The 16,066-nt window shown below is 41.0% G+C and overlaps 1 protein-coding gene across 1 annotated transcript; it reads left to right on the top strand.

Annotated features, from left to right (window-relative positions):
* The first annotated feature begins 4,717 nt into the window (after positions 1–4,717).
* cnpy3 (canopy FGF signaling regulator 3) lies at positions 4,718–8,797 on the top strand. Its single transcript, XM_069172208.1, has 6 exons — positions 4,718–4,980; positions 5,451–5,577; positions 5,912–6,008; positions 6,525–6,647; positions 6,911–7,028; positions 7,180–8,797. Exons 1-6 carry the CDS (start codon positions 4,875–4,877, stop codon positions 7,461–7,463), a joined length of 855 nt encoding a protein of 284 aa, XP_069028309.1. The 5' UTR covers positions 4,718–4,874; the 3' UTR covers positions 7,464–8,797.
* Positions 8,798–16,066: the final 7,269 nt, after the last annotated feature.

Below are 16,066 nucleotides of genomic sequence, written 5' to 3'. Positions count from 1 at the left end.
AGCGAAAGACTTCTGGACGTGCAGCAGGTCAAACTGAGCCTTCAAAAACACTTTGAATTGATTAGTTGGTCCTGAAGCAGCTCTCACTGACAGGATTTCATCTTTTTAGCAGTGAGACGACAGATTTTCAACATTTCTGAGCGTCAACGTCTGTTCAGTGTTAAAATATTTACCGGAGACCTTCGAGATCTGAAAATACTCCGACTAGCAATCTTGTGCAAAGCGAATTGATTAAGACTTGATGTTAGTACAATTTGCTTTTCCTCACGTCAGTAGAACGTTTCATAGAAAGTTAAACTGACCTGACGTTGATTAGAAGCAATGAAATAAACAGTTTTAGATATTAAAATCAAACAGTATCAGAAGAAAAAACCTTCTCAGCTCTGCAAAGCAACTGTAAATATCTGTCTTCGCTCCTCCAGCATGTCCACATGTATTTGTTTTGTGTAATTGAGAGCAAGAAACCAATTTGAAAAGCAAATTTGAAACAGATTTGGCAAAAGGCTGCTTCAATTTAATTTCATATAATCTGATTTTTCCTCTTAACCACTTGAACGCCGAGCGTACGATGCACACGACTTCCCGTGTTGTAACCACGAGCTCAAGAGACTTAACGTCAGTATTTGCCGCCGTAGGAAGGAGAACGGTCTGACTAATCACAAAACAGAAACAGCTAACGAGGTTTTATCGTTGTCCTCCGTTTCACCCGTAATCTGTGGAAGAATCATCCCGTCGGATCGGAGCCCGACGAGTCTACAAAGAAAGCTTTGAATTTAGATGTGCAGCCGCAGAAGCCACTTTTTAGCGGGAACACTTGTTTTGTCTCCGGCTCTGCAGCTCTGGGGTTATTTTTAGACGAGGACTCGCTCTGAGATTTAATTGACATCCAGTCGGGTGTTTCTGGGGTCCTGAGTGACTGCCTGCTCTGACAGAACAACTTCAGGGAGTTGTAAGGAACCAGCTCGCCATTATAGATTCAGTTTGTGAGGCCAAATAGAGCCCTTACCTGTGTAGCTGATTCATTACATGAAATCTGATCCGCTCACTTGCTAATAACAGAGCAGACAGTCTGTCTTAAAGACCTGATCTGAGAAAATAAATCTGATTTACCTGCAGTCTGAACAAAGCTTTAACACGTCTACGTCTGAGATGGCCTCAGTCTTTGTTTTAATCCAAGCCGGTATCACGGCCAAGCGTGAAATAGACACGCCCACCCACTACAGCAAAAGCGTGAGATAGCCTGTCCTTTGTACTCGGGCTCAAGCCTTGGTCACATGATCCAACGTCACATGATGCAAATTTCATGCTTACAAAATGTGTAACTTTCACGCGTGGCCATCTCGCGTTTCGGCGTAGTGGACGAGCGTGTCTGTTTCACGCGTCGCCGTGATACCGGGTTGTTTAACGATGTGTGTCGTCATCATGTGAACTTTCAGGCCACGTTTGGATGAGATTCTCACTTCTAAATGAGTCAGCATGTTTGAATTGTACGTTAAATGAACCATCAATTCATCAGGATCACGTTTCCTGTCACCTACAGAGGACCTCGGTACGTTCCCAGAGGAACTCCTTCACACTCATTTCACCAGCTCCCTGAACTCCTCCTGCAGGACTTTTACACCTTTTTCTCTGTGTGTGTGTGTGTGTGTGTGTGCGTGTGCGTACCCTCAAATGTGCCATGTTTCTGTGTGCTTGAGTGTATTTGACTGCATCTGAGTGAGTGTGAAAGAGAGAGAGAGAGTTTCACAGCGAGATAAGAGCATTTCTCAGTAGTTCAATAATAGTCCAGTTTTTTCTGAGAGGTGCTTCAGTGTGCTGCTGCCTGCCAAAAGGACAGCCAGCTTCTCATCTCATTCCACAGCGCGCACACACACACACACACACACACACACACACACACACACACACACACACACACAGAAATCAGTGTGTCTCATAGCAGAACTTGACACTGAGTTGGTGGAGGGGAGGTTGATGTAGAGTGAGAGAAAGAAAGAGAGAGAGATGAAAGCTGGTTTTTATTCAGCAGTGCAGCCCACACAACGGGCGAGCGAGGGCTTTGTTAAAAAAAAAAACTCATCTCTCGAGCTCGCTCTCCTTTTCAGCTGTTCCTTCAATAAAATAATAATACATTCAGATTATATAGCAGGTTGTTGAAAAGCTCTCCGGCTCTCGGCGCATAAAATAAAAAGCAACAAAAGAGCTTTTGTCATTTAGGTTTTTTTAAACCAATAAGCACTCAGATGTCCACAAACAGTGAAACGGTGACCTGATCTCAGGGACCAGAGAAAACACGGCAAACAACATGTTTTCATTAAAACTTGCATTAGAAATCCGTCCGCTGTTCTTCACAGCTCGTTTTTTTTTTTTTTTTTAAATGCAACCCAAAAGGGTCGCAGCAGTTCAGTAACCTGCGATGTTTTCTCTTCCTCTTACATAAAATAAAAGTCTGGTTTTGCTCAAATGTTTGGGGACATTCACCATTAATGTTACTATGCATGCAAAGCTCACCATTTTAACAAGTTCCCAGTCAAAGTTACAGAAAATCTGCAAAAAAATAAAATAAAAGCAATGATTTAGGAAAAACTGGATGCATGACTCTTCCTATAATTTACATTACTTCACTACAGAGAAGAAAATGTGAAAAAGTCCTGCAGCAGGTTTTTAATGAGTTCAGGGAGTTGGTGAACTTAGTGTGGAGGAGTTCCTCAGGGAACGTACTGAGGTCCTCTGTAGGTGACAGGAAACTGTAAAAGATCCTCTACAGAATACTTTGACATGATGATTGTGATGTCATTAAAAGCAGTGATTTATAGGAGCGTAAACACACCAAAACAGAACTCAGGCAGCAACAATGAATGAGTTGAAGAACCTCTTACGTTTGGCTTTTTCCGGTAAATTGATTTCTTAAATGTCAATCAAACAAAAAACTATAGGAGGAGATTTTGTTTTACGCACAGGTATGTTTTTAATGTGGTTCTTGAATCACAGCTTCAGTCATGTAACAAGATTGGAACCATAATTATTTAAGACTGATAGATAGATATTTAAATATTCAGCAGCTCACACCCAAAAAAATCTGGATCCAAAAGACAGAAAAATAAAAAAATAAACCCACAAAAGTCAAAATTGTGAGCCAAGAACAGAAGGATTGCCAAAAGAATCCAAAACCAATCATGAAATGAATAGATGAATAAAATAAAAGCACACTTAATATCCTGGAAGTCCTGACATAGTTGAAGCACAGTCCGACTGATATAAACCTTCATTTAGTGAGAGATTATTATAAGAAAATAATATTGTACAGTGTAATAATACAGATATTGGAGTGCAGTTTGATTTGCCCCATAATGTATGAATTTAAAAGACGCCTACAAATAAAAAACAAATGTTTTCTATGGTCAAGGTAAGTAAAATCAAGATACACATGAATATAAACTGCAATGAATTTATATTTGTTTGGACGAAAACATGCTTATATTTTCTTTACAGTTTTTGAGGTCTTTGCTCTCAGCACACATTTAATTTGTAAAATCAGTTCTAACTTAATTTTAGCATCCGTTTTAGTTTAAGTGTAAAAGGTTAAGACAGTCGTGGTGAAAAGGACTGACGATGTTTATTAACCAAACTGTTTGATATCTATTCCTGGCTGTTGACTTCCTTTTCTTAGAGTCTCTCAGTCTCCATCATATTCTTATTTCATTATTCCTTTTTTAAATTTTGTTTCCCCAATTTTATTTTATTGTTTTTTTTGTTTTAGTTACAGAATGACTGGATAGTTTCTTCCTGTCAGTTTATCATGTCAACGATTAGTTTCACACACAAACACACACGTGCCTGATGTTATTGACTAAATAATCCCATTTAGTGGCCCTGAACCAATCAAATGTCACAACACGCCACACAGAGGAGGGTAATAAGATGTCATATAGAGCCTGATCCTTCTCCATTGTGTCCTGCACACAAAGTCAGAGGTCAAAGGTCGTGACAGGACAGACAGACAGACAGACAGACAGACAGACAGACAGACAGACAGATAGATAGATAGATAGATAGAAAGATAGAAAGATAGATAGATAGATGTACCTGCTGATCATTTCTATTTAGTTTGATGTTGCATAACTGATGATAACTCACAGCGCTTTCATGTTGTCTTATGGCTCCCTCTGCTGGATCAGACTGAAGATTGCAGGACAACAGCGAAGGTGGTCTATAACAGAAGAGGAGCCACTCCTTGACCATCTCGCGGCTTCAAAAAACAGAGAAATCGGGAAGTTTGAATTTGTCCATTTTTTTATATGTTTATTGCCCTTCTCGGATTTGTTTGTGTAAACACAATGAAAAACCGATTACAAGTAGAGACCCCAATAGTATTCAGTATTCAACCTAAACTTCTGTTGTACCTCGTTTGTAGGATATATTCAACAGAAACGTTTACAGAAACCTTTTATATTTTATTATTAACACAATATTCATAACCACATGAACATATTTTGGGTCATTTGAATTCTCTAGATACACGCGGTCAGATATTATAAATATATGCATTTGAGTATTTTCGACCATATTTTTGAGAGGTTCATTTCCTGTTGGGTTGTATCGTAAAATAGGCGCAGAGTGAGACATCTTTCTGTTTCATCTTCTTTGCCTGCCCTCCTCTGCCTCTCCATTGGTCCAGCTGTTGCCACTTCTTCCTCTCTGATTGGCTCGGAGCGCGGCGTGCGCGACGCCCATAGTAGGAAGTGGCGCTTTCAGATTTCGCAGCTGCGATGTGCCAGAAAAAGGATTTGAAAACGAAAATAACGAACATCTGCAGCTGAAACAGAAACTCGACCACGTTCACACGAGAGCAGGAGTCCGACGCAGCAGACGGGATGGCTGGAGCGACGCTCGTGTCGTTTCTCTTGATGATTTCGTCGGTCGGAGGAGCCAAGACCGTCGGAGACGATGACTGGGTTAATCTGCCCAACAAATGTGAAGGTAACGGGGTGCTGGTTCTCAAACCGAGGTCCGAGGACCTCCGAGGGTCCCACAGCAGAGCCGGGAGGGCGAGGGAGAGGGGGGGGGGCGACAAGAGTTTAGTGTGACGTCACTGTGTGCCGGTGGAGCCTCTGTTTACACGTTTGTTTGTGAAATGACGTCAACAAAAACAAATCCTGCAACAACATCATCGGATTCAACGAATACTTCCGATCTGGAGCTTTCTGGGTCCGTTATTGGAAAAAAAACAGTTTAATGACACATTTCACTGTTGTTGTTGTTGTTGTTGTTGTTGGTTTTTTTAGAGACAAAACTATGAAATGAGAAAAATGATCTGCCAAATAATCGAGCTGCAAAAAGAAAAACTGGATGAATGAACCGTCTGCTGATTTTTATATAAATGAATAAATAAATCTCAGAGAACTGTTGGAGCGTCCCAACATTTCATTCTGCTGTCGTTCTCTCCTCAGTGTGTAAATTCGTCAGCATCGAGATGAAGTCGGCGTTCGACGAGACGGGGAAGACCAAAGAAGTCATCGGCAGGAACTACCGCTTCATCGACAGCAAGGGGGCGCCGCCGATCAAATACGTCAAGTCGTAAGTCGTCCCGGAGCGCGTTTCTGTCCCTCGTCGTCTCGTCCTCACGTCCCTGCCGATCGGACGACGAGTTAAGATTACAGCCCGATCAGATTCACGCCGTCCGTCGAGCTTCTCAGCTTTTTACGAGATAAAATGTTTTTCAAACGCGTGTTTTTCGTTCATAAAATACACTCACGTGAAGGAAATGTTCCCCCGAACAGTTTAAGACTTTTTACTTCAAAGTAAATTAACAGGTTAAAACTCGTCACTCGACCCGTCGACTCTCAGATCTTCATCCTGCCTGAAAACGCTTTAAATCTGAAAGCTCCCGAACTTGTTCCCCGTCCCTCAGAGACCTGCGCTTCATCGAGGTGGTGGAGAATGTGTGTCAGAGGCTGCTGGAGTACAACCTGCACAAAGAGAGAACCGGCAGCAACCGCTTCGCCAAGGTCAGTCCGGGGCCACGCCCTCATTTCTTACAGCGTGGAGCTCAGTTTGAACTGAAGGAAGAAGATAAAATAGGAAATCAGCTGTAATCAATACTTTCATGTGGACAGCGGGATCAGGATGTGAAAGGGACCGAGTCCTCGGGAACGTTACCCTCAACTCTGCTCAGCGTTTTAGTGTCTTTCAGCTCGTTGTTTTGATTTTAACAACCTGCAGCTTTGATGCATACAATTATTTTTTTTTATTAAGACTCATCACACAAGACTTCAGATTTAAAACCCCGAAAGTAACAAATGTTCAAACTGTTAAAGCAGCAAATATTAGATATTTAAGTTACTTTCGTTTCATTGGTCTTCACATCAAACAAAACCTTTTTCCAGCTTCAAAATAAAAACCCTTCAACATTAACATTGTCAAATAAAACCAGTTTGTGTCCCACCTGACAGCGCCGTCGTGTGTGTGTGTGTGTGTGTGTGTGTGTGTGTGTGTGTGTGTGTGTGTGTGTGTGTGTCTCTCAGGGCATGTCGGAGACCTTCTCCACCCTTCACGGTCTGGTGAACAAAGGTGTGAACGTGGTGATGGATATTCCCTACGAGCTGTGGAACGAGACTTCGGCGGAAGTCGCCGAGCTTAAAAAACAGGTGTTTTTCACGTTTAACTGAATTCACAGAGACGACTGAACGTCCGACCAACGCTGTCGGATGAGTGACGCGTCCGGGGTTTTAAAATGGAACGCGTACGTCGGGGAAACGTCCCGGTGACAAGAAAACTGAGTTTTGCGAGATTTTTTTAATATCCACTTGCTCTTATTTTGGTCAAATAAATCGCTGCTTTAAATGACCCATCATCATCTGTGTGTGTGTGTGTGTGTGTGTGTGTGTGTGTGTGTGTGTGTGTGTGTCAGTGTGATGTGTTGGTGGAGCAGTATGAGGAGGTGATTGAGGACTGGTACAAAGGCAGCCAGGAGGAGGACCTGACCACTTACCTGTGTGAGAAACATGTTCTCAAAGGAAAGGACACAGGTAATTTCATGACTTCCTATCTTTCACTTTTCACCTTTTCTTTTTGGTTTATTTCATTTTTCTTCTCCTTCTCATTTTCCGTCTGTTTTTTCCTCTTCCTCGTGTTTCCTCTCTCTTTCCCTCCTCTCCTGTTTGTCATCTCTCCGTCCAGCCTGCCTGAGCGAGGACTGGAGCGCCAAGAAGAAGGGAGACCAGGCCGCCATCGCCGAGGACAAGAAGAAGAAGAAGAAGAAGGGAGGGAAGAAGGGGAAGGAAGGAGGCGACGGCAGCTCAGAGGGCGAGAAGACCGCCAAGAAGAAGAAGGAGAAGAAGGAGAAGAAGGTGAAGAAGAAGAAAAAGAGCAAATCTCCTGTGGAGAAGAAGGATGGAGGGGCGTCGTCGGACGAGGAGATCCAGCCACAGGTGCCTCTCTCTGGGCGGAAGACGGAGCTGTGAGTCCCGGTTCTTCTCCAAAGTTAAAACTCACTCTTAGTAAAATCAGTCTGCAGCGTCTGGAAACATGAACGCATGAAGCTCCACTCAGTGAATTTGGACTTCTGCTGTTACATACAGTTTTAAAGTCTTTTTTTTGTCCTGTTTCGTCTCGATGGTTTGAAACATGTTGCTGTGAGACGTCAGTCAGCCACGACCTCAAGAGTTACAACCAACCATACGAACTACGAAGTATTATTTGGCTTTTTCTATCATTTTGCGCCCCTTTTCTAACATTTTGTCCTCAGAAAGATGCGATATACCGATGACCTGTAGGGGGCGGTGTGGAGACCTGCTGAACTAAATAAGAGATAAGTTAATAATAAGTTGATAAAAAAAAAGAAGAGATAAGTCCTTAGAGTCATCATAAGCATAAAAACAGGATTTATGAAAAGTAAATCCACCAGAGGAAGGTTTCTGTCTTACTTTGTGTTTCTTTCTCTCTTTCTGTTGAATGTAGTTGTTGACTTTTAGTTTAGCTTTCATACTGTATCTCCTCAAAATGTGAACTGTTGTGTTTGTTTTTACTTCTGCTGTTTTAAAGCCTCATATTTACAGAAAGTTTATGGACGGTTGAGACTTTTATCTGTTCCGACACTCACGAGCACTTTATTAGAATCACCTGTTGAAACCCAACAAAACAGCTCCGCCAGAAATTATACAGTTTTGTTGGCATTTCTCAGAAAAGATGATTGTCGTGCTGGATTGTTTCATTTTAAAAAGTGTTCCTAATATTTTGTCCAGTCCATTAACACAGATTAAAGTAAACAGTGCTTACTCTGGATCCCATTATGTTGCACAGGTGTTTCTAATAAAGTGTTTGCCGAGTGTAAAACAATATTCTATTCATCCTGATATAGAATTTTATTTCTTAGTGTTTTGACCTTTAACCTTCTCTGTGATTTTATTTTTTTGTTCCCTAATTTTCAGCAGAAATTCACGAGTAATTTCAGAGTAAATGCATCATGAGGTACTTTTTCTAAACGTAAATGATTTGTGTTTCTGTTATTGTTTGATGTCATAATTTTTGCTTTTTTGTTTTTGTTCGTTTGCTGTAAAAAAAAAAAAGCTGCTATTTAAGGCGTGCGTGTGTCTGTATGTGTGTTTGTGTGTGCTTGTTGGGACGAAGGTGTGTGTGTGTATGTGATTTCTTTTTGTTTTCATTTTCTCAGGCGTGTTTGTATGTGTGTGTTTTTACGAGATTTTTATTCTGAAGTAAAATGCTGGCTGTGTTGTATCGGAGTTGCTTTTTGAAACCATAAGCAGAGTGGATCAATAAACACGGGTTTGAAAATGTGTCACAAATACTATTACTGTTTCCCATCATCAGGTTGGCAGAATTACTGTACTACTATATCGGCAAAGAAGGACATTATTACATTGGATTTTTCTCTCTAGAATTAATAACCAAATGGGTGTAATGTACACTTTTGCCCACCAGAGAGCTGCGGACTTGGAGTTGTTGCACGAAAAGAAAGTTACAAAAAATATTTCAACAATTGCTTCTGAAGGAGTTTTATTTACTAAAATCACGTTTTTATTCTGTTCCAAGATGGATTTAAACTGATTTGGCTCGTTGTAGTTTATCAACTGCTGCATATTTCTGGAAAATTGTAGTTTTTTTTTTTTTTCAAGATAGCCACAAACTAAAACGTCATGGTTTAAAATGTTTTATTACTTTTAGCAGCAATTCTTCTGCCGTCGTTGATGTATTCATAACTTTAAAAATGGCTGCGAGGGATGCAGTAACTAGGGGGCGGGACGTACGGAGGGGGGGGGGTTACCAGAAGGTAATAAATGGTTCTTTCAGCCAGCTGTTCTGTAACGGACGTGTTCCAGGTTTACCTGCCGGCTGTCCAACTTGTTTTCAGGCGTGTTTGTGCACGTTTCCACGGATCAGTGACGTCAGAAGGACCGGAAGTTGTCATGGTATGATGACGTCAGAGGTGACTGTCGGACCACTGCTGGACCTCATCAACACGTCATCGGACCACCTGTTATGAAGGTAAGCACTTTTTTTTATTAAGATGCTTGTGGACATCAACAGAAAAATAATCAACAACTTTCATGATAGTTGACGGTATTAATAATAATAAACTTTATTTGTTTCGCACCTTTGATATAAGAAATGCAGCTCAAAGTACTTCACAGCAAGATAATTATATGCAGTGTTTCACAGATATAAAGGAACATTTAAAAATATAGAAAATAAATTAGATGCATAAGAAACAGATGAAATGCATAAAATTAAACACAAATAGAGTTAAAATAAGAGTCTTGATATGACAGTTTGTTGATTTATGTTGGAGTTTACTGGATACTGTTGAGTTTTTTTGGACAAAGAAAAATGCAATCTAAAGTTGTCACCTTGGGCTCTGGTTAAAAAAGAAAAAGAAAGTGATGATCTTTAATTGGATCAGTGAATTGGAAAATAATAAACAGTACAGTCATTAGTTGCAGGTCTTTGGCAGATTTAATTGTGTTGCTTCATCCTGCTTGTGTGACTACTACAGATTCTTTCTTCCACAAAGTACACCACGCAAAACAACAAAACAACAAACAAACAAACCAAAGTCAAGTAAAATTAGTAAAAGATTACCCTTTGTGAAATAAGAACAATAATAACCTGCGCTAAAAACAAAAATGAAATTCACACTGCAAATATTTAAAGTTCAAAGGCAACAATAACCTCAGAGTTTGTTGTTGTGACTTTTATTTTGGAGAAATTAAAAAAAAAATGTCATCTCATATTAACTTCGATGACGTATTGATGTTGTTGGTATTAAGGAGCTTACTTTGCCCCATTGATGCAATAATTGACCTCAGTTTGACCTTTGTTTCCATGAACACACATTTTTTTTTCTTGTTTTGTGGGCAATGAATACTTGAGATTGCTCTTATTTTGGTGTGTGATGTTTTGTTGAAATAGTGTGTAGTGAGACTTTAATACCGGTCAGTTACAGTAGAGGAACTCCGACTGAACAGATATTTTGACCTGCTGACCATTGAAGGGAAAACCGCTGATTTGTTTCAGTAGTTGAGTTAGTTTGAAGAACTTTTTTTTGACAGTAATCAGTGTTTTTTTTTTTTTTTTTTTTTTTTTACACAACCTATAGTTTACATTTAGTCTTTAGGACTTTTCAGCCTTTTTTTTTCGCCCTCTTTAAATACTTGTATTTGACCAGGCCGTTTTAAAGCAGTACCTCATCCAACCTGTAGGTGTCACCACCACATCACTGAAAGGCAACAGCAGTTTGCGTTTCACCTTGCACTGAACTGACCAACAGCCAAATCCACTTAAGCTGAGACAAAATGAAATGGCCTGTGTGTGCGCGAGTGTTTGTTTTTGTGTGTTTGTGTGTGTGTGTCTCGAAAGTGAATTCAATCCATCAGCCTTTTTTTATTTTTTATTTTTTAACCCTTTCAACCATCAAATCCACTCCGTCTTTTTATATTTATATTTTTCTGTGTAGGTGTGTGTGTATGGACATGTTGGACTGAGACACTAGTTATCTCTTGACAGGTGTGTGTGTGTGTGTGTGTGTGTGTGTGTGTGTGTGTGTGTGTGTGTGTGTGTTTCTGTGTGTTGAATCAAATAACATTTATCCATCTTTACATACAAATATGTATTTAGTCTGACTGTGTGTGTATGCATGTTGCTTGAGCGCAAATACTGTGTGTGTGTGTGTGTGTGTGTGTGTGTGTGTGTGTGTGTGTGTGTGTGTGTGTGAGTGTGAGAGAGGTCCGAGATGTGTTTATTTGTTGAATAATTCACAGCTGGGTGTTTATAGAAGACTCTGTGGCCTCAGAGCTCCAATAACACAGGACAAATATTGTGACACACACACACACACACTTTATCAGCCATTTCAGGGTTGACAGTTTATTTGGACACTGTGGACGGTGGAAATAGAATCTACAGAGACCACACACACACACACACACACACACACACACACACACACACACACACACACACACACACACACACCGAGCCTTCACAGGGACGGATGAAGAGGAGGATATGGGACACATGACGGCACTGAGTGGTCTCCATAGGTAATATAAATGTGTGTGTGTGTGTGTGTGTGTGTGTGTGTGTGTGTGTGTCAGGGTGTACCGGGTTCAGTGTGTATCTCTGTTTCTGCTTTATGGTTTATTCTGGCAGAGAAAACCATGTTTTTGTATTTAATTTGGACAAATTTAAGCATTTGATAGTTGCTCATCTGTGGTAACGTTGACTGAAATACTGACTTGTTATCAATAGGAGAAACTCATAATTAAATCAGGATCGGTCGGTTGGCCCTCTGTGGGTTTATTGTGTTTTGTTTATTGTCTATTTACTCTTACTTTAACTTATTTACTCTTTTTAACTTCTTATCTGTGATTCTGAAGCTCTTTGGAACTTTTCGATAATAATTAAAAATAAGCCTTTTTGTTATTTATAAATTATATAACATATTACTAATAATTAAAATAATGAATTATATGAATAATGCAAATTATATATATAATTAATAAATAATCATTACATTTAAAATGATAATGATAATACTTATTTTATTATTATTAATAATTACTTATTGGATTAACTATCATAGGCAGCAGCGCCATATTATAAATTAGAACTGCACAAAGTAACGCTCCCTATCTGTCGTCTTGTTTTGAGAAACTTTATTTGAATTTGAATGACTGGACAAAACCGACTGTGCGTACGATCAGTTGTAGCGCCACCTGGTGGTCAGTCGAGTCATTGGCGTGAAGTTGTGCGGGAAGTCACGTTAAAATATGGAGATGGACAACAAACATGATTCGGGTGCAACTTGTGCTGTGAAATGTTTTATTTCAAGTAGAGAGCGAGTTTTTTTTAAATGTCAGAGCGAATGTTCTTTAGCAATCTGTTGGCCACCAATTCTGGTACAGTTACTCACCTACCACACACACACACACACACACACACACACACACACACACACACACACACACACACACACACACACACACACACACACACTGATGGTGATGGAACAGAGAGAAACAGTCTCCTCTAATCTGGAGAAAATGAAACAGACGTTTGAATGGAAATATTGATTCTTCCTTGCATTTCAATCTTCATCTGGTATTATCTGTCCCACCACTGTGTGTGTGTGTGTGTGTGTGTGTGTGTGTGTGTGTGTGTGTGTGTGTGTGTGTGTGTGTGTGTGTAATGTACAAGCTCACCTTTCTGTCTGTCTCTCACACGCCCTCTGAAATGATTTTCTGTCCCGTGGAACAAGTGCACAGTAACTAATAAATTATAAATATATACAACTACAAAGTGCCTCAGACCTCCTGTCTCTCCATAAGAGCTGTGTGTGTGTGTGTGTGTGTGTGTGTGTGTGTGTGTGTATGTGTGTGTGTGTGTGTGTGTGTGGGGCGGGGGGGAGGGGGGTTGTTGAGCGGTCAGCATCAGTAGCAGTTAAAGGTGTCCGTAGATCTGCAACGCTGAAAACGATCCAAACTCTGAGATCATCTGAGAATGATTCCACCAGGACAGCATCAGTAAAACAAAACATGAGTCTGCACCGTTATTTAAATTCATATTTCTAACATTATCTGTATGAATCTGCATCAGAAAACACAGTGATAGGTTATTATATTATTAGAATTAAGAAACCTTTCGTCCTCTGAATGCAGGATTCATTATTGATCACCAAGTTAAACCATTTCGAGTCTCGCGGATGGACTTGAAGTCACGTCCCCGTGTTGTCCAGAGTTACAAAAAATCAATTTGATACAGAGCCTTTAATTCCACCAAATAGATTTGATATTTAATAACATTTATTAACAAGTAAAAAGAATATAATCTACAGCGTATATATACATGTATGCCTGTTGAACTCGTAAACAAGTAATCAAGCTCAATTAAAGCTGCTTTCTTCTGGCTTACTTTTTTCTTTTTTCTAAAAGAGCTGCACCATCGCAACTCTGTCAGCTCGAATGTTGACATTACAACTACTTCAGACCGGCTCACGTCAACACTCCCAAGCTGAAGCAACAAAATGTCGCCCCCCCCCCCATCTGACCTGAACGTGACACCGAGGACAGAGAAACAAAAAAGGAGGCGACGCAGGTGACGGTAGAGCGGAGAAAAAGTTCCACAAAAAACCAATGAAGAAGAGCGAAGGAGCGAGGCGAGATGGAAATCCTCCTCCGTGACCTCCGATGTCCCGGCAGAACAAACGCCGTCACGTCTGGAGGTCGCAGAGGTTCGGATTTAAATCTGCCTGCTGGTTCGACGTTAACTGGAATCCACTTGGCTTTATTTTCTGTTTGCAGGCGGTTTGGTTGAACAACACACAATCTGCTCCACTGTGAACCTCCAGCTGACCTCGAACACTCCCATTACTCACCGAACAGGAAACACAGGCAAAGGAGATAAAAAAGGAAACAAGCAAAGAGGAAAGGGAAAATTGAAAGAAAAAAAAATGAGACAAACACTTAATATCCATCAGTTACTTCCCCCCTCGTTTTTTTTGTTTTTTCTTTTCTTATTTTTGTGGACAGCCTCGGCGCTCCCGATTCATCTTCGTTCTCCTCACAGCGGTGTTTTCAGGGAAGGTCAAAACCCGGAAAATAGGCTACACACCAGGCGTTTTGTCACCAGACACCCTTCACCTGCCTCCCGACGCCGAGGAGGAGCCGCACGCAACTGGGACACGGCCGCGGCCAAAAATACATCAGGTGCAGCGCAGCATTCACACCCGCATTCGTTCTGCATTTTACGCCACATTTGTTGTCCTTTCGCACGGAAGCAGGAGAGCGGGACGAAGGGGACATTTTGTGGGGGTGTCAAGTCGGGTCGGGGAATCGGACTGAGATGCCGTTGTTCTTCTTCTCGGAGAAAGATCATCACAGGCTGTTGGAGATCGTTAAAGAAAGAAGACGACGACATTCATCGGTTTGTTCGGAGGGAAATAAAATGGGCGATAACTGTCGTAGGCCGCTGAAAAATGAAGCCGAGGCTGAAGTTCCCAAAAGCTGCAGTTCCTCGAACGGCCACTTGAGTGCAGCTCTCAGCCCCCCTCCCCCCTCCCCCACCCCCCACCCCCCCACCCCGAGATAAAGTTAGGATATTCAGATATCGTTATAATATATATATTTTTTAAATCGGTGAAAACTGAGAGCGAAGCCGTAAAAGGAGCGTCGGGGTCACATTTCCCAACGCAGCCGGATCTCCGGGCGCCGTGGGGACGCCACGGCAACGCCACTAAAGGCAGGCAGCGTGGCATTTAGAGCAGAAAGGTGTGACATGCGAGCCTTCACACTCGCTGTCTGTCACACACACATTTGCATACCCGCACCGGCCCGCCCTCCTCGGGGCCTGCCGTTAATAACAGCTGACCTTTGCACGTTTAGGCTGTGAAATGATAGTAAAACAGACCGCGGGACGACATGTCGCACCTCCCTTCATCCTCCCTTCATCTTCCCTTCATCCTCCCTTCATCCTCGCTCTCACCTCTCCTCCCGCTCAACTCCTCCATTGCTCCCTCCTTTCTTCTAATTGTGGACGCGTTTGTTTATCGTTGCGTCGTTTAATCTGTTTGTGTCGTACACAAATCCAAAACCTTTAACGTCGCTTCGCAACTTCAGTCACTTCAAATGTGTTTTCAGAGCGAAGATGAAACATTTTGTTTATTTGTCAAGTAAACGCAAGTTTAAGTCATTTTTATGATTAATAAAAATGTCATTTATTCAGCAAAACAATGCTGAATATTCTTTAATTCCAGCTTTTATAATAACAAAAAAAATCAACAACTGAAATAATGATCAGCTGCTGCCTTATCATTCATAGCCTCAGTGAAAAGAACCAATAATTATAGATTAGATGGAAAGCACAGTTTGATGAATTAAATTATCCTTCAACACTTTTGACCTTTATTGTTCAAGCAGAAACACCAGATTATTCTCGGTTCCTGGATCCTGAAATTCTTTTGTCATGAATATAAAAATATTGTCAATATTCTATTGAATGTTCACTGGATGAACAATTTATTATTTTTAGATTAGAAATTAAAATGGGATCTTTTTACTATTTACCAACATTTAATAGGCAGAACGGTTAATCGATAAGAAAGAAAGAAAATAGAGATGAGATCTAAATAAAGATGATTAAAGCCAGAAAAAGACAAATATCAGGTGATTATGTCCTCTGGAGCTAATTATGAAATATTAGTTCGTTGCTTCACACGTCACACTCCTGAACTACGCGGTGATGTCGTGGTCCCTTTAATCCAGATTAGACCCACCGTTGCCGTGGTGACAGTTTGAGTTCAGATCCATTTGTGAAGCATCTTGCAGGACGGCGCGTTGAAGCTGAAGCGAGTCGCTCTCTGCGGCCGCTCGACGCGATCGCCCACAAATAATCAGACGAACGACACGTGTGAAAAGTTTCTTCGTCCAAAGTCGAGCGGCTCTAACTTTTTGTGAAACTCTTCCTTTCAACAAAATTCAAAGAGTGTTTTCTTGGCATCAAAGTTTAAAGGATTCAGCCCGGTCCAAACTCAGTTTACTTCTGCCTTTCTTTC

Source organism: Embiotoca jacksoni, unplaced genomic scaffold, assembly GCF_022577435.1.
Source record: "Embiotoca jacksoni isolate LCO1_2020_lvr unplaced genomic scaffold, fEmbJac1.0.p SCAF_51, whole genome shotgun sequence".
Lineage (NCBI taxonomy): Eukaryota > Metazoa > Chordata > Actinopteri > Embiotocidae > Embiotoca > Embiotoca jacksoni.
Note: the sequence above shows the minus strand (reverse complement) of the source record. Positions and strands in the feature narration are given on the sequence as shown.